Genomic DNA, 24,206 nt, shown 5'->3' with positions numbered 1-24,206 from the left:
CCTCACCCCAAAAAATATTGTATTTTATTTTCTCCGTACCCTTGTGTAATCCGCTACCCTGGTTTACATGATCATCATCTTGCCCGTTTTTAATGCTCCCATAACACAGTCTCACTCTCAAGCACGATGCTTGAAAGTTGCCCTCTTTTATGCCCGCCAACAACGTCAAAATAAAAGCGAATCCAGCAATTGATGTTCGTATATTAGTTGGCCGCTTCAAGTTCATTTTGAAGTTGGCCTGCTTAGCGCGTTGGCGACGTGATGCATGGCGTGAACTATTGCTTTACAAATGAACACTTGCTCAACGTCTGAACAAAGAAGGAAGAAAAATGTGTGTTGAATGTCGAAAAATGTTTTCTCGATTTGGGATCTTTTGGGGGCCCAAAAAAATCGCATATTACGCACGGGACGTTACGGTAAATGAAGGGCTAGCCCATTTTGCTGCCGTACAGTCTCCGATATTTGACCATTTTGTGGAGTCAACTGGCTGTCACTTGTTTGTCTGGTTGCGCGTCACCGCCGGTGGACCTTTCCAGGAATTGATGAATACAAGTAGCCGAGGCCAGCTGTCAACCGTGCGTGCGCGTGTCCCCGCAGGAAGCCAGGCCAAGCAGGATTGCTCCATCCAGTGGCCCACCTCCGAGTCGGGCAAGGAGAACACGCCCGTGTGCCAGCCGGAGCCCAGCCAGTGGATCCGTTTGCAGCTGTCCCAAAGCCCCAAAGTCCCGTCCGAGTACAAGCAGCAGGCTTGCCGCAGCCCGCCGGCCCCGCAGGCCCCGCCGGCCCCGCCGGCCCCGCAGGCCCCGCCGGCCCCGCAGGCCCCGCAGGCCCCGCAGGCCCCGCAGGCCCCGCCGGCCCCCCCCCTGTACGCCGAGCGCCTGACGGCGGACGGCCCTTTTGCCGGCTCGGACGGCGGCCGCCGCTCGCTGCCGCCCTCGCCCCGCCAGAGACACTTGGGCCACGCCCCCCCCCGGACCCCGCTGGTGTTCAACACCATGACGCCGCCCGGCACGCCGCCCGTCAGGCGCAGGAACAAAGTCAAGGCGCCGGGCACGCCGCCGCCCCCCGGCCGCAAGCTCATCCACCTCCTGCCGGGCTTCACCGCGCTGCACCGCAGCAAGTCGCACGAGTTCCAGCTGGGCAACCGACTGGACGACGCGCACACGCCCAAGTAAGTCCGCACCTCCAACGTACGTGGTCCGTTTTGCTCGGGCAGAAATGAGGCAATCGAGCCATCAAACCTTTACTTTGAAAAGTACGCTTTGTGAATAAAAAGGAGTGCAAGGTACGCGCTAACGCTTAGTGCCCCCCCCCCCCCCCCCCGTTTCCAACAGGTTTCCATCGATGCCGGGACTTTTGAGCGTACTCCTTAGCGCCGTATTGCTCTCTTGCGGTCAAGAAACGGGAGCCGATCAGATAACGTCGCTTTGAGGAAAACAAACATTTGAGCGGACAAATTGACGGTCAGCCTCCAAGTCGGACTCTTCAAATGTTTTCAGCGACAGCTTTTTTGGCTCGTCTCGTTGCATTCGTGCGCCTTTGCCGGTGTGCGCAAAGTGTTGCCACACTGAGCTTGACAAAGGACAAAGACTTGGCTGATGACTTGATTTGAAAAGTAACTCAGTTCCATTACAAGCGACTTTCTGAGTGACTTTCCGTCACGCTTCGGCACTGCATTTTTAACAGAAAGGTTTATGGGTAAGTCGGTTGTTGTTTTCTTTTGAACGAAAAATGAAACATTGAAATAAAGACGGCCTTTTTGACGTAACATCCCAAAATGTTTTTACATCCAAAACCCATCTTTTCGGATTTGAATGAGCAGTCTACTTGTTTTCATTGGACAAAAGTCTTCTCGGTCAAACATATTTCCAGCTAAGCTAAAAGCGGTCTTTTTAGTTTTGACCCGACGTGTTGAACTGTTAACGCTCCAACGGTCAAACTTTGATATTGCATTTCCCGTGAACGTCGTCGTCGTCGTCGTCCCCAAATTGTAGTCCCAGCTCTTGCCAAGCTTCATCCCACTCGCCGGACAATTTGCCAATTTGATTTTGTCGCACAGTAAGGTAACTTTTGGAATTCAACTTTTTGAAAAGCAACTCGAGTCGGACGACTATATTCGACAAAGTAAAACGCAGTCATCTTGCCATTTACGACGTTTTATCCGCGGAGCCAATTTCACGGCTACGATACGTTGAGCCGAGCTGCGACTTGCACGCGCCATTCTAGCGGAGCGCACTTTGGTTTGCTCGGCACATTTACTGCTATGCGCCGTTTCGGGGGGTGTACCTCATTTTTGCAGACACATTGAGAGTCAGCCTCCCGTTGACAGTTTTCAACTTTCGAGACACGTTTGTCTGCGCGCACGTTTCCGGGTATACGGCGTTTGACTTGCGTGCGCGATTCTACTGGCGTATTATCTTCAACTGGCGCGCAAGCGCTATTACGGCGCCGCCCTATGCGCAATTTTAGCCGATATGTTCCGAGTCATTCTCCGAGGTTTGCAGCCCCACCTCTGCTTTTGGGAAGCCTGACCGGGAGCTAATCTTCCGGCGCAGTCCAATCAGATGAACTCCCGCCGTCCATAAACGCAGAACGAGCCAGCCGGCGCAGATAAGGCGGCCCCGGCCCCGGGCCCGGCTCCCGACGGGGCGGCTCGTTTTGCGTCCGCCGGCAGCGAGCGCTGATCAGATTTGAGCGTCGAAAGAGGGGGCCGCCACTGCCGGCTAATCAGGAAGCAGAGCCGGGGCGGGGCGCGCCGCTTCCGCCGAGGCGCGCTAATGCCATTTACGGCTCAGCGGCCGTCAGCGCCGGACTTGCTCCATGGCGGGCGGGCCAGGGCCAGAGCACGGGAGGCTCCCGGAGAGCCGATGCTCCCAAGCCTCGGGGAGCCCTCGTCCGGCACTGGAGACATAGCGCGTGTCCAGTCGCTGGGGGCGAGCGCGGCCTTTTCACGGGGAGCGCCGTCGACTTAGCGACGCACGCTAGCAGGCGGACATGGGCGTTCAACAAAACAAACCCGGTTGAGACGGAAGCCGGGTCACTCCCTCGCCGGCCGTGAGGTGCTTTATTTAGACAAAGTTAGTGCTATGCCCCCACTGTGGCGCCCAAGCAACTGTTGAAGTGAGGTGAGGAGCTTCACTTGACTGCGCGCACGAAGCCGCCGTCGCCGCATATTCGTGAGCACGCAGTCGGATGACGCTGTCATCTCCTTTTCACGCCAAGCTCCAGGAATGTCTGCCGGGGTCGGAGGCTAATCCCCGGTTTTGCTGCGGCGGACGGCCCGCCGGCTAATTAAGTCGCCCGCAACCAAGGGCCCCCGAGGAGCGTGCACAGCTTATTAAAAACCCACAGGTGCTGCTTTTCTGCTTATTTCTGTTTTTTTTTTTTCCCCCCGCCAGGATGTGAGAGGGAGATTTTACAAGTGCGAGTGTGTGTCAGTTGTCACCCGGCAACCGAGCCGCAAAAGACGCACGGGAAGGTGCGCGCACGGGAAGGTGCGCGCACGGGAAGGTGCGCGCACGGGAAGGTGCGCGCACGGGAAGGTGCGCGCACGGGAAGGTGCGCGCACGGGAAGGTGCGCGCACGGGAAGGTGGCGCGCACGGGAAGGTGGCGCGCACGGGAAGGTGCGCGCACGGGAAGGTGCGCGCACGGGAAGGTGCGCGCACGGGAAGGTGCGCGCACGGGAAGGTGCGCGCACGGGAAGGTGGCGCGCACGGGAAGGTGGCGCGCACGGGAAGGTGGCGCGCACGGGAAGGTGCGCGCACGGGAAGGTGCGCGCACGGGAAGGTGCGCGGAGTCACACCGAGATGGCCGACTTTCCAGCGTGGCTTCTTGAGACTTTGGTGGCTCGATTCACGATAGGCACGGCGAGCAAATTTCATGTCCATACGTGAAACGAGCGGCCGGGGCACAATTTCTCCCAAACTCTGACGCGGTTCACCCGAAGACGAATCTGCTTCAAATGGAAACGGCGGCCCTGTGTACGTGTTCGGACGGTTTTGGGGCCTGACTCGCGACAGACGTGCCGACCGGATTTCACGTTCACACAATTTCTTAAAGTGACTTTGGGATGCATTTTTCTCCCTCCTGCCAAAAGCAAAAGCAAACCTTGGCCTGTCACCGGGGTTGGGCGACGAATGCGAATGTAATTGGAATCACAATTCCAAATCCTTGTGAGTTCATTTCATTTTTTTCCCATAGCGGCAACTTTTGGACCTCGGTCCGCTTCCAACCAAAAGGGCAGACTTGGGGAACCCTTGCGGTGGGTCGAGCCCCGACAGACACGGCTCGCAAATTTCACGTTGCTCAAGGGAACCGCTCTCAGCCGCTCAATCGTGCTTGATTGAGAGCGGCGTCCGATCGCGCTTGTTTAGGCGCTTTTTTCCGGCGGCCGTCACCCGTCCATTTTGCAGCCAAGTAGGCGGCGGTGGGCCGACGCCGTCATTCTTTTGGCCGACGCCTCCCGCTGGCCTTTTCACAGGACAAGCGAGAGGCTCTCGGGGCTGGCCAATCGGTGAATGCGAAAGGCCGTGTTGAGTGAGCGGCGGCGGCGAAAGGCCAAGCCACTCGCTGCAGTCCAACACGTTGGGCAATTTTTTTTTTTTGCTTTTGGGCGGGGAGGCTCTCCCACTCGTGCGAATGTGCATTGGCAGGCAAATGATGAAGAGACGGACAGGAAAGGTCAGTCCAGACGTGACGGAGAGTTTCCATTGATCACTTTGGAGAAATGACTTGACTGATTGCGATTGCTTTCATGGATTCATTCCGGCTGTCCGCTTTGATTTCGTAAGTCGCTTTCTCGGTTACTTTTAAATGGAAAAAAAAAGATCTCATTTGTTTTCCGTCATTTCATTGTGATGAATCCATTTTGTGTGTAAACGGATTTATCAATGAATTGGAATGTTTCCAATGGTTTCATTTTGACGTGATCAGTTGACTAGTAGAAATCATATATCTTGAAGTAATTATTTGAATATCTAATTAGTTACTATTTCAATCCTAATCGAACTTACGTCATTCGTTTACGATTAAAATGATTGTATTTGTCCCCTTTTTTTTAAAATAAATACCAAGAAATAACATTTACTCTAATACTCTAGTTTTGACAGAAAACGTTTTCCTACCAAATGTACAACTGGGAAACATCTCCAAAGACATCAGCACGCGTCACTTTTTCTTTGGCTTTTTTGGGGTGTTAATAGAGTGCCACCGTCGTTATGGCAACTGACGTTTCCATGTCGTGCCGCTTCCTCCGCGTACGAGTCGACGGCGGGCGTTGCCATGGTTACCTGCAATTATTCAATCAGCCTTCTCGGAGCGTCTTCGCCGAAGTGTTCAAGCCACGCATCCCCTTTTGATGTCCTGACGGAGTTGGCTGCCTCACCCCCTCTCTGCTGCGTACCCCTAAAGGAAAAAAGTCCAAGTCCAAACAAAATCAAAAAAGCCAATTTGGTGCGCGTCCCCCGACAGAAACCAAACGCAAACGTGGCCACGTGACATCGTGACGTAATAATGCTGCTGCACCCCACCGACCTCGTTCGACAAAAACGCCAAATATAGCAAAGGAAAAGGACCGAAAGAAAACAAGACGCGAAAGAAAACGAGACGCCAAAGAAAACAAGACGCCAAAGAAAACAAGACGCGAAAGAAAACAAGACGCGAAAGAAAACAAGACGATCTTGTGTGTGTGTGGGGGGGGGGGGGGGGCTCTTCTCGAACCTTCCTTCAAGAAGTCAATGCAAACATTTTTTTTTCCAAGAATATGCTATGCTAGCCCTCTGGTTGAAACAGGCCGTTCTGATAAATATTGCGTTTGTGGAAGAAGAGTTAATGCACTGGTTTTTAGCCATCTCCGGGGGCGGCCATTTTGTCACTTCTGTCAGTCGAGTGGAAATGACATCACAAATGCTCAGGTAAGGACCAATCACGGCTCACCTGTTTTCGGAAGCCGAGCCGTGATCACCTGAGCAACCGTGATGTCATTTTCAGTTGACAGAAGTGACAAAATGGCCGCCCCCCTTTAAAGTAACAGCAGCTTGATTGCGCTTTGCATTGCAAATCTGCTTTGAAAACGGCGCATTGTCGTCGGGTGATTTGCCGACGCGCCACCCGTCCATTCGACCAGCCATGCGGTTATCAGCCAGCCATTTGTCATCCCTCCATCCACGCCGCTGCCCGGACGAGGACGGCATTTGAGATGCGGGATCCCCGCGCTTCCTAACGGTGGCCTTTCGCCAGCACTTGTGATCCGCGCACCGGCTTCGAGATGAACGCCACCCCCTGCCCCAAGCAAATCAAGCCAAGCGGCCTGCGTCCGTCCGTCCGTCCGTCCGTCCGTCCGTCCGTCCGTCCGGGCCGCTCGTCATCCGTGGGCTCGGCGGCCTTAACGAGCGCTCGCAGCCCAAGTCGTGATTGTGAATGTCGGCCAGTGTTTAGGGGAGGCGGCCGGACATATTTTACGAGCGCGATGAGCCGGGAGGGGCCGGATGGGTCCCGGGCGGGGGTGGCGACGCATAAGCGGCCTGCCTGGCCGCCATCAGCAGGAAATGACTAAGCAGTCACACACTTGCCTTTTTATTCCCGCGAGGCGCTCGATTGGAAAACGGGACCGCGTCCACTCAACTTTGCAATGTCTGTGGAGGAAAACACGGGGACGCCAAATACAGCAAATCGCCCCCCACCCCGCCCCAAAAAACTGCTCTGTCTTATGACTGTGTAAGAAAAGTGAACGGAAAAAACGACTTTGATTTTCTTTCTGAGAACGTCATCAAAACGAAATCGAGTCCAATGTCGCAGTGTTGAAGTCGACAATATTTGAATTGAATTTATTCAACCTTTCATCAATTGCAATTGACAGTTTTCCACGTCATTGTCGCGATTTTTGATATTCTCAACAATTTAAACATCTCAACATTTGATAATTGAGCATTTTTCAACATAGTTTTTGACATTTTTACATTTAACATTTGTAACATTTGCTATTTTTTAAATTTTCTTTTGGCTTTTTCAACATTTCCATCACATTCACCACTTACAAGAATTCCAACATATTCATTGCTTTTGAACATTTTCAACATTTTCAACATTTTTAGCATTTCAACATTTTTAGCATTTTCAACATTTTTAGCATTTTCAACATTTTTAGCATTTGTTTCGAGACTTTGGCTTTTTTTGTGTGTTTTTTTTCTTCACGGAGACCAAAGCAACGGCTGTGGGCCCGAGGCGACCGCCGGCGTTGCCGTGGTGACGGCAGACGGTTCCGTCGGTTATATCAGTACTTGATGAGATGTGGCAGCAGCGCGGCGGCGAGTCAATTAAAACACCTTGATTGAAGTCGGACAATTTATCCTGCACAAAATTGGATGAAGTCCTCGTTAAGATGATAAACGACTCGTAATAATAATGCTAAAAACGAAGGCCGAGCGATATCTCTTCAAAATATGTCCGCGGCCATAATGACCTGCGCCATATGCCCGAAAGACAAGCGCAAGACGGAATTGCCTGCTTTTGTCGCCGATGCAGCCTTAAATGCGCATCGCCATCCACTAAGAGAGCAGTACCTGGGGCCAATTATTATGAGCGCTTTGTAACTTTGAACAGAAATCGATCAATTGTAAGCTGTTCCAATAAAACAGGTAAGACTGCATCGATACTTTGAAAACATGGCTGTCTTTCATCGGCTAACGGTTCCTTTAGGCATGGCCGAGTAGCGGCTACTTGCGGAGGCACAGATCCAAAATACGAGCCTAGGTGTGGAAAGAGGAAAGACTCGTACCGCTGTAAAAGTGGTGCGGAACGTACGTACGGCGCCGACGTCTCTACGGCGACGCGCGACACCGGCATGCCACGTTCTGGCAGCCGTACGATCGAAAGCGGCCGAAGGGGCGCCGACGTCATCGCTCAGCAGCCGCCGCGAAATGTCCGGCGTGTGCGCTCGCCTTGAGTTGTTTGAGTTACCGGTCTTTGCCGCGTCGCCGTTTTGGGGGGCTTTGTGTTGAGCTCCGAGCAAGCTTTGCACGTGTGCCTCCATTCAAAACAAAATCAGCGTTTGCGTGCGGGTGACATGTCATGTGACGGATGAGCGGATGAGCCACGAGCTTGCTCACGGAAGGAGTTTGACCCCTAAGTCCAGGTGACTCCCCCGCCCGAATAAGGTACGCCGCTCACCTTCCGCTGGCTCTCACCCAAACACGTGTCGCCGACTCACTGGCCGTGAGACGGGTGGCCCCCGCCCGCCCGCCCGCGCCCCGCCTCGCCTCGCCTCTTGCCAGGTGCCGTCGGCGCCCCGCAAAGTCTGCGTCTCCTCCGCCAGGCTTGAATGAAGTCGACGGCGGAGCGCAAAGCGCCAACCCGCGGGCCGCTGCTTCCTCGCTTTAATCAGTCGTCTGTCACTTTTTGGGGGACTTAAGTACTACTGGTACCTCCTCCTCTTCTTCCCTCCTTCCCTCCCTCCCTCCTTCCTCCCTCCCTCCCTCCCTCCCTTCCTTCCTTCCTTCCTTCTTTCTCTCCTCCTTTCAAACACTCACGTTTGCGTAGCTCCTCGGCTAATTGCTCGCTTGACTCGGACGAACTTTTCATGCCCCTTTTCCTCGGCGGAAATCGGCTTCCACTCACTAACGGCCGCCGTGACATTCACTGCGGCTGACCAACGTCCGGCGCGCTTGCCGGCGAGTCGCGGCGGTCGTCCGAGAGTCACGGTGAGCCTTGGCAAGCGGCGGATGTCGGCGAGTCAAAGCTGCGCTCTCGCATTGCGGCGTCGCAGCGGACGTTAGTGAGTCACAGAATGAGCGGCGGCGGCGGCGGCGGTTAGCGAGTCAAAAATCACCAAAGTCACCAACGAGTCCCGCGCAGGGCATTGTTGAGTCGGAGGGGACGTCGGCGAGTGACGGGGAATGATCGCGAAGGAGTCACGGGGGACAATAGCGAGTGGCAAACAAGTCTCGGAGGATATTTGTGATCCCTCGTCTCGCTGGCGCGCCGATCGCGTTGGCCAACGGCTTTTGTGTGCTTCCCCTCAGAGCCAAGAAGAAGAGCAAGCCTCTGAACCTCAAGATCCACGGCAGCGTGGGCAGCTGCGACAACTTGCCCGCCGTCCTGCCCGGCCAGCGCTCGCCCCTGCACGCCGAGCGCTCCCTCCGATCCTTCTTCTTCTTCCCCTCCTTCGTGCCGTCCACGCCGCCTGTGCACGCCGAAACGCCCTCCGCAAGTGAGACCGCTTCGCCTCTGCATTGATTGCTTGCACGCACACCTGCAAAAAAAGCATGCCAGCAAAAAGCGGGAAAGCCCAAAAATGGACTCTCTGGCTTTGGGAGTTCACTTGTCAGTCCTTCCCGGGCTGGCCGAGCGCCGACGGCCGAGCTTTGCCGGCCGTCGGCGCTCATCCCAACTGCTTGAGCCGCGACGACCTCTTTCTCTCATTCGTAAGGCCGGCCCGCACGCACGATACGATTGGCTTCGACCGTGGCACCGGAACCGCATTCTCCAAATGTGCGGCCCTCGCAATACTGTGAAATAGTCCTCCATAGCATGGAAGCGAACAGTTCAATCGGTAGTCGATTTGGGGGACGCTGTCTTTCTTCTTTGAGTCTTGGGATTGAGAAATGCCCTTCCATGTTTGTCCCCGCCTGTAAATTCGCACTTGATGTGTGGTGACGGATAACAAGCTGTCATTGGACAATGTAAGGCCGCATTTTCTGTCAAGCGGCGGCGATGGGCCCCGCCGCGGGCGGGCAGGCAGACCCGGCTCGCAAAAATGTGGCGTTTCGGGCAGCTTTTGGAAGGCCTTTTCGTGCGCGCCCTTTTCACCAAAGTAATCATTCTTTTTGTCCTTCTTGAAAACGTTTTTAGCTCGACTTCCACTTTCGCTTTAAGTTCTAAACTGTAACAATAGCGTAGCGCACTGTCATGTCTGTGCCTTCGACGTACCTAACGGGGCATGTTTTTCATAAACATCAAAGACGGAAGAATCGAGGACGATCGAAACAATTGAGTATCCTCAGCAGAGCTGGCCTCCGTCCTTCTGTAGGCGTCAGACAATTTGGCCTTCAATGAAGCTAGCATCAAAGAAATGTCCTCTCGGAAGAAAATTCTCCATTTCTTTTTTGCGGTCCTTTTGTGTGTTGCCGCGGGCCTCTCCCCGGCCCATAATCACGCTCATCTCCATAATCCATCTGCGCTTTCCGGGGATAGACGTTAAGCGTGGCCCCCGCTGCAAATTGCCACCGGTGAACAATGAGGCGCCGAGGCGGGCGCGCGCGCGACGGGAGCCGAGGCGCTGCCGCCGCGTCGCTTGCGCGCAGCTAATGCGCTATGCGGCAACGGCGCCCAGAGCATTAGACGGCGCAAACGGCGGGAGGGCTGAGGAATAAACGGGGGAATAATGGAGCCCGTGTCAAAGGGAAGGGGAAGGGCTGACGTATCGCCACCGATTTAGTGCCGGCGGACACAAAAAGAAGAAGGAGGAGGAGGAGGAGGAGGAGGAGAAAAAAAAAAAAGGCATTCGGTGCGTGAGGCGCAATAATAGCGCGCCGTACCCAGCGGAGGCTGATTGCCTTGCCGGGACGTCCGACCGTGACGCTTTGTCATCCGGCGCGCTGTCAGCGCCAACCGTTTCTCGCCCAATTTGCCGCAAAGCCACCTTCGCTCCCTTTGATCGGGCTCCTCCTGAAAGTGGCACTTTAGAGCAAGCAAGCCCCCAAATCCATTTGAGCCAATCCATGTGAATCCCAATCGAAAGCAATCTTTGCCGCCGCAAAGAATGCGCTCTTCCGGTCCCTTGCTCAAAACAGGCCCCAAGCGAAGCGACCGCGGCCGTCGGCAAGCTTTCCGAAAGGGGCGGCTACTCCCTGTGAAAGGCCGCCGCTTTGATACGCGCCTCTCAAAATGATTGAAACGTTTGAAATCGTGTTCCCCTTTCCAACGAAGGGCTCAAACTAGACCGAAGAATCGAAGCGTCGTCAGATCGCGCTCCGCGCAATCAAAGACCTCGGCGTGTTTTATAAAGAACAAAGACGCTTTTCCATTGGACGACCCGTGCGGCCTAAATGCGTTTTTGGCAACGCCAAAGACATTTCAGTCTTCGGCGAAGCGAGTTTCCGAAGCCTCGAAGAGCGCCCGCGTCCGCAACAGACAATTTGATCCGACTCCGGCTAATTTGTCTTCATTCAACTTGCGCCGATTGCGCCCATTGTGGCCAAGCTCCCACCTGCGGCCCGACGGACGCGTCCGGGCGGGGCAACCAATTTCATGCCAGCAAGGTGTGCCGAATGCAAAATGGATGGCGGCCCGTCCTGTCGCGTGGCCTCGCCGCCGCCAGGAGGCGGTCAATTCATCCACAAAGCAGAGGAGGCGGAACGAGTCCAACTGATTTCTGTAAAAGTAGAAGCACCGATTCCAAGTCCAAGTCAAAAGTAACGACTCTCAAACGTACATCAACGCGAAAGTAAATGCGAAGAAGCGGTGCTTGTAAAAGTACTCGTGCTCTGTACTCGCGTACAAGTGCAGTTTCTGGTGAAAGTAACAGTACTACTTCAACCCCGGTCCCCAAAAATGCAAAAGTCAAACAGGTTTTTGACAGTCAATTATATTCAATATGCTGATGGAAAAGTGGAAATACTCTTTCAACTTTTTTTTTTTTCTTCAATCAATTCAAAGGAAATAAAGCAGACTGAAAAGTACGTAAAAGTAGAAATGTCGCACGCGTCGCGCGTGCTCGAGTCCAAATCGACTTTGTTGTGTACAAAATGACAACGTGGAAGTCGTGATTCAAGCCGTGTGCTTCAAGCTGAGTCTTTACTGCAGTCATCTGGTAAAGGTAAAAGTGAGTGATCCTTTAGCGAAATCATTTTTCTCAAAAAAAGCACAGAATCCAAAGCACATGAAAACAAACACGAACCTGCGGCCGTGGCGGTAACACAGACAGTTCTCAGGACTCCTCGAAAACAAACGAGCTATTTTGCTCTTTTGCTCTTTTGGTTTGGGTGTATTTTGGCTGACTTTAGCTTCGAAAGAACAAAATGCTCACATTCCGGCTGAAAGTTTGTATTGCTGGCAAACTGCACCCGAACAGGGAAAGTATTTCCCACCAACGTGCGCGTTCACTCCGAGCGAGTGTGGGATGTGTTGGGCCGCCGTATCAACGTCCCTCTCCTCAAAGCGCCGCCGCTGATTTTCGATGCGGGGTGACGTCAGCCACTCGCCCGCCTGCCCGCCTTGCGTCTCCTAGCGACCGACTGGGGGGTCCCATTGAGACTCGCCCGCGTCGAAATTGGCTCGGAGGACGGGCTAAATTTAACAGCGGGCCGGGGGCAGAAAGAGTGCGCCTACCAAATCAAGTCGTTCCATGACGACGACGAACACGAGGAGGAGACGGGATCCATTTGCGCCAAATGAATGAAGTGAATTGAGGATGGCAGAAAAAAAAGAAGAAAAAAAAAAGCGCCTTTCCTAAAGTGTACGCTTTGAGGCGGGCGGGCGGGCGGGCGGGCGGGCGGGCGGGCGGGCAGGCAGGCAGGCAGGCAGGCAGGCAGGCAGGCAGGCAGGCAGGCAGGCAGGCAGGCAGGCAGGCAGGGGCGGGCGAGGACTGCTGACAAAGTGGAAGCAGCGAACACGATAACCCCAACTTTGTTCCAAATCATTTGGGGTGTATTTTGAAGATACAATCTATTAGGGCTGCTCGATTCGGAAAAAAAATATTCATCACGATTATTTGGGTGATAATTGAAATCACCATGAATCAAACGATCTTTGATTTTTTTTTTGGTACAAAACAAGAAAATTAAGTTTAAAGACATTTATTTGAACCACTATAATTGTGTAAATTACTTTTGGACCAAACAAAATGTATCAAATTTGTTACAAATGTATCAATTCAAGTATGATTTTCTTGTGTAAACAAATATAGCTTGTTGGATCTAAATGTATATTAAACACTTTTGCTTTTACAATTATGCCAATTTGTGTAATCGTGGAGCATAATAATTGTAATTGTAATCGAGTTTCGATTATTTGCACAGCCCTACAATCTATTGTATTGTTCCATTCAAATGCTCCGTGTGTTCATTTTTCAAAACCCAATTCGACAAGTCTTTTTCTGTCCATGCCTTATGTGTCCAAACGGCGACTTTCTGGCCAAAGGCTGAGGACAAGCTGAGCCTAGGATGAGCACGATGTCAGACTTGCCGCTCGCTTTTTTTTTCCGGCCGTGGATTATTGAGACTTTTTGCTTGCTTGTTGTTGTTTTTGTTGTTTCTTAAATAATACGGCGCTATTTTCCTTGATTTAAAACACGTTTTGGGTTGTTTTTTGTTTTTTTTGCGGGGGGGCTGGAACGGATGAATGTCTTTTCAATTCATCTCAGTGGGGAAATGTACAAGTCGATTAAATTTGGTCTTGGAATGAAGGAAGCTCTTAAATCAAGGTACTAGCATAATCCAAGCCATGAACGCACGTGCACGCACGCACACACACCGGCAAAGACGCTAAGCAGTGCTGAGTGGCGTCCAATCTTGATCCCCCCGTCCCCCTCCCCACCCACACCCCCTTGCTCTGGATTGAGTTATCGGCTTGATTGAGTGTAATTGAGACGCGCATCGGAGTGCCGAGAGAAGACGGCAGCCCCCCGGGGGCCGCGGGAACAGGAAGAGGGGGCGGCTTTGCAATATGGAGCCATGAGATGAGATTAACTGTCAGCAAGTCACCGTCGCAGCCTGCGCTTTGACGAGGAGCAGCCGTCCTTTGGGCTCGTTATCGCTAGCATCGACGTAAAGCAAATCGATAAAAGCAGATCAATGAAAATGGTCCGAGCCGGGTCGGCCAATCAGCAATCAATGCCTTCTTGCCACAATCATCATCGCCATTAGGTTGATCAATATTAGGGCTGCCACTAACGATTATTATAAGAATGGATGAATCTGTCGATTTGTTTTGTGGATTAAGCGAATGAATTGGATGAAAACAAAAGTTTGCATTTCCATCCCTCTTTTCAAAATCGGGGCATCGTTTTACAATAACAGTGTCGGAAATGCACAACCGTAAATTGATTGCGATTCAGTGACCGGTTTGGTCCGTAACGTGAGAAAATCGACAAAAATGCAGATGCATTGTTTTCCGGTGTAAAAGCAAATGTTTGATTTTGAAAAAAAAAAAAAAGGTCTGCTTTCATGGAGGACTCCAGAAAATGGCAAATATTTACTTGATAAAAGGAAAATGCCGATTTGGGAAACCGGTTTTGCAAATCAACGATGGCAGGCAGGTCCGGCCGGGCGGCTGCTGATGCGCGATGGTGTGACCAAAATCCAAGGGACAAAAAATGGCCACGGAAACATCGAGCGTGGCCCCACGAGGTTCGCAATGCGAGCCCCAGGGCACTTTGCTGGTCGCCTTTAAGCAGGCGCTCGGTCGGCCGGATTTGATGTCGAAAAGACAGCCGGGAAGTGTTTGATTTTGGTCTGCGCTGAGGAAATCCTTTTGTCTCCCCTCGGCAGACACTCTGTCAGTGCCTCGCTGGTCCCCGCAGATCCCCCGAAGAGATCTGGGAAACTCCATCAAACACAGGTGAGCGTGGGAGCCGAGGGGAGCCGGGGGGAGCCGGGCGGAGCCGGCGGGAGCCGGGCGGAGCCGGGGGGAGCCGGGCGGAGCCGGAGGGAGCCGGGGGGAGCCGGGGGGAGCCGAGGGCCTCTTGCGTAACAAAGGCGTCCGTCCGGGCAACCTCCTCAGCGCGGGCGCGCGGGCGGCTTGGCACAAACGTCAGCAAAGTCCCACCACGGGCAACACTGATGGAGATGGGTGGCGGGCGGGCGGGCGGGCGGTCAGGGACAGCAAGGCCTCCCCTGCTGCCCTCAACAATTACAACCTCTTTTTTGTTCCAGGATTGTTCTCTGGATTGTTTTTGTGTGTCCAACCAAATTTTAGCCTCCGCGTGTTACTTGTAGTTATTTGGCAAGGTTTGGCCTTCTGATCCGGTGTGGCACGAGCAGTCGTTGCTGCGGCTGGCTTGACGTTGTCCTCCGCCACCAGACAAAAGTCCCCCCCCCCCCCCCCCCCCCCCACCCCGAGCCCTTTTTGGAATGGAGCTACTTGAATGACCGGAGGACTGCTTTCGCTAACTCAGTATGAAATCCGCCGGAAACGCAAATCCAATTGAATTGGGAGCTTAGCCACGACGACGTGTGTTAAGTTTAAGTTGTTTTTTTTTGGTTCGGTCCAAATTTGATTGGCTGGACTTCAGACATGTCCATGTCACCTTCTAATGTTACAGTACATGAAATGAGTCAGCTGCGAGTAATTTTCTACCTTTGTAATGTGTTAAGAGCTTTGTTATATTAGTTCGAGGAGGTTGACAGAGTCCCTATTGAAGGTGCAGGTAGCGAATCCACAGCCCGCCACTGCTATTTCTTCATATATTTCTTTGAAACCACTGCGTTTGAACGAGAAAGAAAGAAATAATGACGGACGTGAATATGGTCGCCCCGCGCAAGGCGACCGAGGCCAGGGAACAAATCGAAATTGCATGAAGGAGCGAGCCAAAAACCGGGCTGTTTCGTAAGGCACAACAGCAACGGAGAAGCCGGCCATGTTTTGGCGTCCTCCTGAAATGTGGCAAATATAAAGCCACGCGATACGCTCTAACCGGCGTAACGCTTCAGCACGCTCAGGGCCGCTCTTGCGCAAGCCGCGCAGGGAGCGGGCTTCGGATGCGCTCGGCCTTTCACTCCTTTTGCTAGCTGCTGGCTTTCGCGTCGGCTGTAACGCGAGCGAGACAATTGGCAAGGCGCATCCGTCGGAAATGGTTGCCACGCCACTTTCGCAAAGAAAATAGGTTCCGGCCTCGGATAACCAATCAACCGTTATGATGACTTTTTGCTTTCATCCGTGCGGCCCCGCGGTCGGGTGGCTGGGGGCCAGCGCCCCAGCGGGGCATTCGTTCGTCAACAATGACTTGAACGAACGAGTCGACGGCTACGCTATTTCTTTTGCCACTTGCTTGCCCGAATCGGTCAAATTTCAGCCTCCCCGCGACAAACATTCTGGGAAAGTTGAGGGGAAAGCAAGTTGTCGTGTTTGGTGAGCAGGCCGGGCTCTTGCGGGAAAGGCCGGCACGTGATCGGCGTCCCCGTTGGAAGGTCGCTCAGACTGAGAGGCGGCGCTCCCAAATGTCAGCGCCGCTAATCCTGCCGGCGATGGCGATGGCGCCGGCGATGGCGACGGCGATGGCGCCGGCGATGGCGACGGCGATGGCGCCGGCGATGGCGATGGCGCCGGCGATGGTGATGGCGCCGACGTCTTCTCTTTCTTCTTGCGCAGGTTTTCCACCAAGTACTGGATGTCGCAGACATGCATCGTGTGTGGCAAGGGAATGCTGTTTGGACTCAAATGTAAAAACTGCAAGTACGTGCTTTTTCCATTTGCCATCGTCTTTGTCCTCCAGACGTCAAAGCCGCATTTTGTTGGATTCGCACGTCGTCAATTGCCAAACTCCACTGACAAGCCTTGTCGTTTGCAGCCTTTCTTTGGAAAAAATGTCAACTCGTCCAAAATCCGAAGCGGCGTCGGAAATCATGCGAATCCAACACGCGCGCGCAGAGAGCTGGGCATTGCGCCTAGGTGACGGAGCGGGCCGTTTTGCCGACGGGAACCATTTGGAAATAGACGGACTAAGCATCGCCGGAAGCCCCCTTCTTTCATCCATTCCTTTAATCGCGGGGCGGGGCTTCGATCGATGACGGCAACGAGGCCCGACCGCGACTTGCCGTGGCCCGGGGGACGGATTTGAGCGAGGCGCCGGGCCGCCGGCGGGCTCACGTGGCGCTGTAAGTCACTCTTGCGAGGGGAAGTTGAGTCGGAATGGCCGCCGGAAGTAGCTTTCAAATTCCGTACGGACCGGCCCCTATTTTTTTGCCCCCGGAAAGAAAGTTGAATGACAGACGACGGACGGGTACCCGCGCGGCAGACGGATGACGAATAACGGACACTCATTATTCGTCAAATGCCCAGCTCTGTCTACATGTGTGCGCGCATATGTGTCTCGCCATATATATATATATATATATATATATATATATATACATGCGTCTGCATATGTTGTCGATTGTTGGCGTGTCCACTTTGCTGCCGTAATGTCCCCATTGAGGGATCGAATGGATTCTCTTGCCAACATGTGCGCCCGCATTTAGGCTGAAGTGCCACAACAAATGCACCAAAGAAGCTCCGCCCTGCCATCTACTCATCATCCAGCGAGGCGGCCGAGAATCCCTCAAAGGTAAAACAAAAGCGTTTTGGGGAGGTGCCTTGGGATACAATCGGAAAACTGGCAGATACGCTGCCTGCTTTTACCGTGACGGCCTTTGAAAACCGATACCGAAATGGCATTTTCAAGCTGTAGCCCAAAGAAAAGGCATTTTTGTCTTTTTTGTTGAAAGTGCGTGCAACATGGAAAAAGAAATGGTGTGGATAAAAAGCAAATCAGGATATTTGCCGCTGCCGCTGAATTTGTTTCCCTCTCTGTGTGTGTGCGCGTCTGCCTCTGGCGAGAAGACCACCAAGGAGTAACTCAAGGTAAAGCGGCTCCTGACTCTTTGCAGCGCCATAAGCGATGTTTGGCGGCCGCGGTTTGGATGGCGCTTCGCAGGCGCCACTTGTTTGCTTCTCAGCAGCCGTGGTTGTTGTGTGTGCGTGCCTGCGTGCCTGCGTGCCTGCGTGCGTGCGTGCCTGCGTCTCGCCGGCAGTGGCTCGCCTGGTGCGCACCGAGTCGGTGCCGTGCGACATCAACAACCCGCTCAGGTACAGCGACCTGCACGTCAGTCAGACTCTGCCCAAAACCAACAAAATCAACAAGGTCAGTCAGCCGCGCTTGCCTTCCTCTTTGTCTTTGCCTTCGTCGTCTTCGTCATCGTCATCGTCTTCTTCTTCTTCTTCTTCTTTTTCGTCTGAGTACCAGATGGGCCATGCTTGCCTTGTCATTTTCTTCTTCTTCTTCTCCTCTTTTTCTTCTTGACGTTCTTCATCTGGTCGTTCTCCTTTGACCGTTTCTCCATCTGGAGAACGCAGAGCACGGCCTGGTGAACTCGCTCTTCCTTCGAACGTGCTTGAGAATCCATTTCCTAGGAAGGCCAGTCTCTTTTGTAAATTGCGCCGTGTGCTGCGTGCTTGTCAAACACACGCGCACACACGCGCGCACTGTCTTTGACGTGTTTCCGTGGTAGCAGCTCGTCACTGGCAACTTGAGATATTTTCCCGGACAAGTGAGCAACCGATGCATCCTCGGCTTAAGCTAGCGGCCGAGAACAAGGTTGCGTTCTCGCCTTATTTCACGCTCGCTTTGGCTCGGAACCGGACTGACGACGTTTGACGAGGTCACGAGGCCTCAAGACCGGACAAAAAGCTCCTCCTCCTCCTCCTCCTCCTCCTCCTCCTCCTCCTCCTTTGCGGTTGCGCAAGTCCGATGAGCTACGTTTCCACGGCGACCGCCGTTGCTCGTCAACGCGGAAGCCAGGATTGCGGCGCGTCCGGGTCGATGCGCGGACGTCGCTTCAAGAACAAAAGATGAACATGCATGTATATCGATTTTTGGGAATGGAAGAAGATCCGATTGCCTCTGAATCGTCTTCGATGAGTCCAAAAACGCCAAATCACCTTGAACGTTTCTCCAGGGCGTACATGAGATCCGGTGAGGACGGAAGGGCCGTTCGTCGGAACTCGGGCCCCTCCAAGACTTTGCGACGACTTTGACGTCTAGGAAAACACGGATGCTCTCTTCGATGGGGACACAAAATTGAGTTGTGCTCGTGAAAAGCCTTAAAACACGCGTTTGTTGAGAACTTGGCGCCACATTTGATGCTTACATTGACATCCGCAAAGACGTCTTTTCAAGCTAGCGGAAACGAAACGAGCCAACCCGTACGTATTTTTTCCAAAAGGTCAACTCGGGCTCCTGGAAGGCCGGACATTTTTGCTTTTGCGCTGTGTCCAGGATCAGGTGGCGCTGCCGTACCAGCCGGACTCCAGCAGCAACCCGTCGTCCACCACCTCGTCCACGCCGTCCTCGCCCGCGCCGCCGCCGCCGCCGCCCAGCAGCGCCACGCCGCCCTCGCCGCTGCACCCCTCGCCGCAGTCGGCGCGCCAACAGAAGCACTTCAACCTGGCCGGTCGGTGCCGCTTTGCGTTCCGGCCAAACGCGTTTGCTGGCGTTGAGCGCGCCACGTCAACTGACACACCCGCTAGATTTCATATTCCTTGACGTTAAAAACAAACAAACAAACAAAACCCCATAAATGCTAACAGCGGTTGTGGCTCTCTCCGCAGCGTCCAGTTACTTCAAATACAAACAGCAGTTCATATTTCCAGGTAAGTCGCCTTTGCTGCAGCTCTGATATTTGCGCTCTATTCCGAGTCCCATTTGTTGAAGACAATAAATTGATTGACCGATTGATTTTTTCCCCAAAACTGTACATGCGCTACTCTCACGTAGACAAAAGATGTATGCTGGCTTTGGGTTCCAATCATCTTTGATGTTCAGATGAATGTGACAAAGAGATTTTGGGTCTTTCCAAAAATGCGCACGCTGCTTTTGTACACGACTCGGGATGGTCTTTGATGTTGGCGAAAATTGGGCACGCTATTGAATGAGAATCCCCCCCCAAAAATACAGTACGTTTGGTTCCTTGAAAATGATACAAATCTGCGCGGTGGCTTCGTCCAAGACGCGCAGTCGTCTTTGATGTTCAGGAAAACGGTTCAAAGGCAAAATGCTTTTGCGGCGTTTACACGCACGCTGCTTTCATACAAGACTTGAAGACGTGCAAGTTACAAGTTGCCTTTGACATGGATAAAACTTTCATCCATTTTTGATGTTTGGATAAACAAATGTTGTGATGGCCTAAAGACAAATTGGTCTTTGATGTTGTGATATCTATGCATGTATGTATACAACTTGTATGCATGTAGCCCCACGGACGGCTCCCCAAAGAATACATTGTCTTTGATGCTGACAAAAAGTGTTCCGTGTGGCTCCTTGAGGACGGAATTGTCTTATTGTGTCTTGACTCGAGCTCTTGCCTTGGCCATTGTTTGGATAGCGCCGTGTTGGCGCCTGCTCATCAAACGAGTGAATAATCAGCGTCACGCATTTTGGCTTTCTCCGAGTCATCCTTTTAAATGAAGCGACGTGCGAACCGCGTGGGAGGCAATTAGCTCATCAGCGTCCTCAAAGACTTGTCACACCGCGTGCTTGATAAGACACACACTTTGGACGGGAAAGTCCATTCACGGCCGAGGTAGCGCTGGCCCGTCGCTTTGCCCGTCTCCTTTTCCAACTCTGGCAGCGCTCTTGGGTTGGTTTTGGGGATTTGAGTGCACGCGAGCCGCCGAGAGGCAAAGTGTCGGCCAGGCAAGCCTTCGGTGTCCTGATAGAGTTGGAGCAACCCTCTCCCCAAACACACCCTAAAAATAGAGTAACAGCAAAAAATCTACAAAAATGCTCAGGTTTGAGGTCTAGAACTTTCTTGGACAGCCTTCCTCACATTCAAGCAATCAACCCACACCCTTCAACATCCCCGCAGAGTTGGTGCACACCTCTTCCTATGCGCGCGCGCGCACACACACACACATAAAAAGTAAAATAGTCATAATAATAACAACAAAAAATGCTAAATGTAAAGGTCCGGGAATTTCTGTGAAATAAAGGAAATAAAGCAGCCTTTCTCAAATATTGGAACGATGCACACCCTTCGACGTCTCCAGACTTGGCACACCCCTCTCGACATACACGCACCCATTTTTTTATAAATCAACAAAAATGTCAGTACCAGACATTGTCAGACCCTCTTTTAGCCTAACACTTGGAAAAAAATTGGAAAAAAATATAAATGGGCTCCTGGGATCGAATGGCCGGACTGTCAAAAAAAGACATATACACGGTAAGTATGTCTTTGGGATCGAATGAGTTGAGGTCAAGGTTCAGAAAATCTAAAAAATAAAAAATCGGAAAATATCGAAGCAGAGTTGTGCACCCCCTGAACTTGGCGCACCCTCTCAAAATAGAATAAAGTCCAAACAAATGTACTCAAAATTGTTCTTCAACATCCTGTCCGAAGTGGGGCACCCATCGCATTGGCTAGAAAATCTTCCACAAACACCGCGCACCCGCTTTTACAACTCATCAAGATGGCGCTCTCCCTTTTCTCGAGATTTTGTCCCAATTCCTACCAAATTTCGAGCCGTTACACGCTCAACAAAAGGACAACAATCAATTTCCAGAGATGTCTGTTTTTACCCACACACCCGCTGAGGTGCACGTGGCCCAATTGGCGTTGATGATTTGAAAATGTTTCAACTTGATGTGTTTTTTTTGGCCCAAGCGATAAATAACAAACACACAATGTGCGCGATCCATCTAACTCCTCCACCTTGGTGCTAATGGCCCACTTAAGAGTCCGACTAGCTGTGCTTGTTTTTTTTATACCTTTGACTTTTGTCAATACAATTTATTGCCACTAATGTGTTTTCCTCATTAGCATTTGCCACAAGCTAGTTTGCCGCTGCGCTTTTGTGATTCCACTCCAATATGGGAAAATGAAATAAGTCAAGCTAATGGCACAACCTTTACGTTGCCTGCCCTCCAAAGTCATTGGTGCGCAGGAGGTGAAGCACAAATCCAGTGGTGCCCCATGTGAGGACAAAGGGGGTGCGGTGCGCCAATTCGTCAATGTTGGAGGCCGTGCGGCCTCAATGTTTGGGAACGTCTGCTCCCGGGAATAGTCAAAGCCTTGACCCGAAATAATTTGAGCAGGTTTTTCCTTCTTTACTTTTGGGGCTGGTCTGTGCAGGGAAGGGGGGTGCGCCAATTTTGTCGGGATGCTGAAGGCGGTGCGTGTCTTGAAAATGAGGGCCGACCCACTGCAGGGAATGGTCTCATCTTCGAACTTTAGCATTTGTATTGAGTTTGTTTTCACTTCTTTGAGGGTCTGCGCAGGGAAGAGGGGGTGCGCCACTTTTGTCGGGAGGTCCAAAGGGTGCGCAACTTAATAACTTTGGGAATTTCTGCTCCCGGGAAAAATCGATGTCTATGTTAATGCCAACGCTAACGTTTTCCCCCGCGCTCTACTTCCATAGACGTCACGCCCGAGGCTCCGCCCAGCAGAGCGCCGCAAGTCATCCTGCATCCCGTCCTCTCCGAGCCGGGGTGAGTCAGCCCAGAAATAACAACTCTTTTGGAAAAAAGTGTGACGAGCACAAAATGTAACTTTTGAAGAAAAGGAGAATTTTTCAAGTCAGTGCGGATTTTAGTCCTTGCCCCCGTATTTACAGCATCTCCTGCTTCTAATGAGAATTGCTCCAACGCTAACATGCTAGTGGCAGGGTGACAATGTGGAATGCTGAAAAAGTGGGAATTGATTGACTGTTAAGAAACGTCAACTGGAGGAATGTGGAAGGACTGGGTAAAAATCTTGAACACGTGGAAGTAGAACGCAGTGGACAACTAAGGACGATTAGCAGAAGTTCAAATGTTTGACATTTAGCCATCGCACGATACGCATGATACGCATACGTAGTCTTGCTCTGCCACTCTGTGGTATGGTGTTCCGCAGGGTTCTGTTTTGGGGCCCCTGCTGTTTTCACTGCATTTGCTGCCCCTCGGTTCCAGCCGACAAACTTTTGTCCCGTCTAGAGGAAATCAAAGCCTGGATGTCACTGAATTTCAATTCAATGTCAACTAAAAGCAAACAGACGCGATGGTGTTCGGTCCCAGTGGCCCGCGGACGTCCCATCCTCTCGACCGGGGCCCCCCGGCCTCTTATCTAGAGCCAAGAGTCTTGAACTTGAGTTTCAGATCGGACATCGGAAATTGGACCGGCAAATCGGTCCCGTCGTTCAAATGCATGACCTTAGACCCGGCTAAACCTTTTTCCCAGCAACGCCCATGTTGATCTGCTATCTTTCTCTTCTTGTTTCTGCGCTCTCAAAGGCCTTCTTCTTGAGTCTCGCAAAGCAGCAGCCCCAAAACTCCTCTGTCCACACGTTGTCAGTCTCTCTTGGTCGGCGCCGTCGGTGTCACTTAGATCGCGAGGCAAAGTCGCCGTTGAGCTTGTGCAGTCCTCTTCATCACGCAGCAGCCCAAAAGCCTTTTGAAGCCCCTTGCGGAGAGGATTTTTTTTTCGTTTTTCTTGTGGTGTTGTTATTTTGGGGTGGGGGCGGGGGGGGGGAAGGTGGTGACGGCGGTCACGGCATCCTCTTCACATGTGGCCAACATTGGGAAAACATTTTGTCATCCATGCCTCCCACTGAACTACGATGATAGGAATATTCAGTATGACAGGTTTCATAGTCCACTGTGGCATGTTTGGCAATTTCATTGGTCAGATGTGACCGGACTATTATTGGCGACATGAAGCTCGTCAGTAAAATATTCACAAATGAACCGCATATCACATAACGCCGCAGGGTTCAAAACGTGGGAAAAAGGCAGCGCTTTTTAGTCCGCAAAGTACGCTAGCTTACACCAGTGTGAAATGGAGAAATGTGGAAGGGTTGGCGTTTTTTTTTCTTTTTTTCCTGCAATCGTTTGGGAATTTTGTGATGCGGAAATGGCGTAATACTAAAAAAGGGGAATTAGACAAATAGTCCACAAGAATGAAACGGAAGAATGGGGAAGGATTCGATAAAAATGGCACAATACCGATGATAATGACGATGATGAGTTGGATTCTATCTTGTGGAAAGCATTGAAAAAGTCGGAATTTGGGGGGGATGTGAAACATCGTATTGCGGGTGACCTGCACGAGCAGAGTAATCGATGAATTAGTCGCCAAATGTGCCGGGAGGAGTTTCATCATTGGCTTCAGTGATGACATTTTGGTCATGCTAAATGTGGACCTGTGAAAGAGTGTCAATTGGGAATTTTGAATGAGCTTTGGAATACGTCGATTCCCTTGAGAAATGCGACCCTTTTGGTGTTGTGATACGATTCAAAAGATGTCTTGCTTTCCAGCATTGACACATCAAGTGCGCCTCATTAGTGCCGTCCGCCCCCTTCGTTGCTGTTGTTTTTTTTCTTTTCCTTTCTGTTTCCGGCTGCCGATGTGGCGATTTTGGCCGGGTCGTAGCGGCGAGCGAAGCTCAGTGGAGCAGCGAGAGAGACGAGCACCGGCGGGCTAATGTTAGCGCTTGGCGGGCTTCACGCTACGCCGGCCACGCCAAGCGCATTTCGGTG

The 24,206-nt window shown here is 52.2% G+C and overlaps 1 protein-coding gene across 3 annotated transcripts in view; it reads left to right on the top strand.

Moving 5' to 3' along the window:
• The window catches only part of ksr2 (kinase suppressor of ras 2), a 51,561-nt gene that overhangs the window by 14,396 nt on the left and 12,959 nt on the right, over nt 1–24,206 (top strand). For all 3 annotated transcript variants that reach the window (XM_086031898.1, XM_086031899.1, XM_086031900.1), the window contains 10 exons: nt 598–1,171; nt 9,019–9,206; nt 14,485–14,554; nt 16,304–16,387; nt 17,173–17,258; nt 17,534–17,554; nt 17,725–17,834; nt 18,969–19,143; nt 19,301–19,342; nt 22,109–22,178. In XM_086031898.1, coding sequence (XP_085888024.1) covers nt 598–1,171; nt 9,019–9,206; nt 14,485–14,554; nt 16,304–16,387; nt 17,173–17,258; nt 17,534–17,554; nt 17,725–17,834; nt 18,969–19,143; nt 19,301–19,342; nt 22,109–22,178 — 1,420 coding nt within the window. The remainder of the gene's footprint in view (nt 1–597; nt 1,172–9,018; nt 9,207–14,484; nt 14,555–16,303; nt 16,388–17,172; nt 17,259–17,533; nt 17,555–17,724; nt 17,835–18,968; nt 19,144–19,300; nt 19,343–22,108; nt 22,179–24,206) is intronic.

The sequence above is a fragment of the Filicampus tigris genome, chromosome 5 (genome assembly GCF_054856515.1).
Source record: "Filicampus tigris isolate MCC_2025a chromosome 5, RoL_Ftig_1.0, whole genome shotgun sequence".
In the NCBI taxonomy this organism is placed as follows: Eukaryota; Metazoa; Chordata; class Actinopteri; order Syngnathiformes; family Syngnathidae; genus Filicampus; species Filicampus tigris.
The sequence above is the reverse complement of the archived record's forward strand: the minus strand, read 5'-3'. Positions and strand labels throughout refer to the sequence as shown.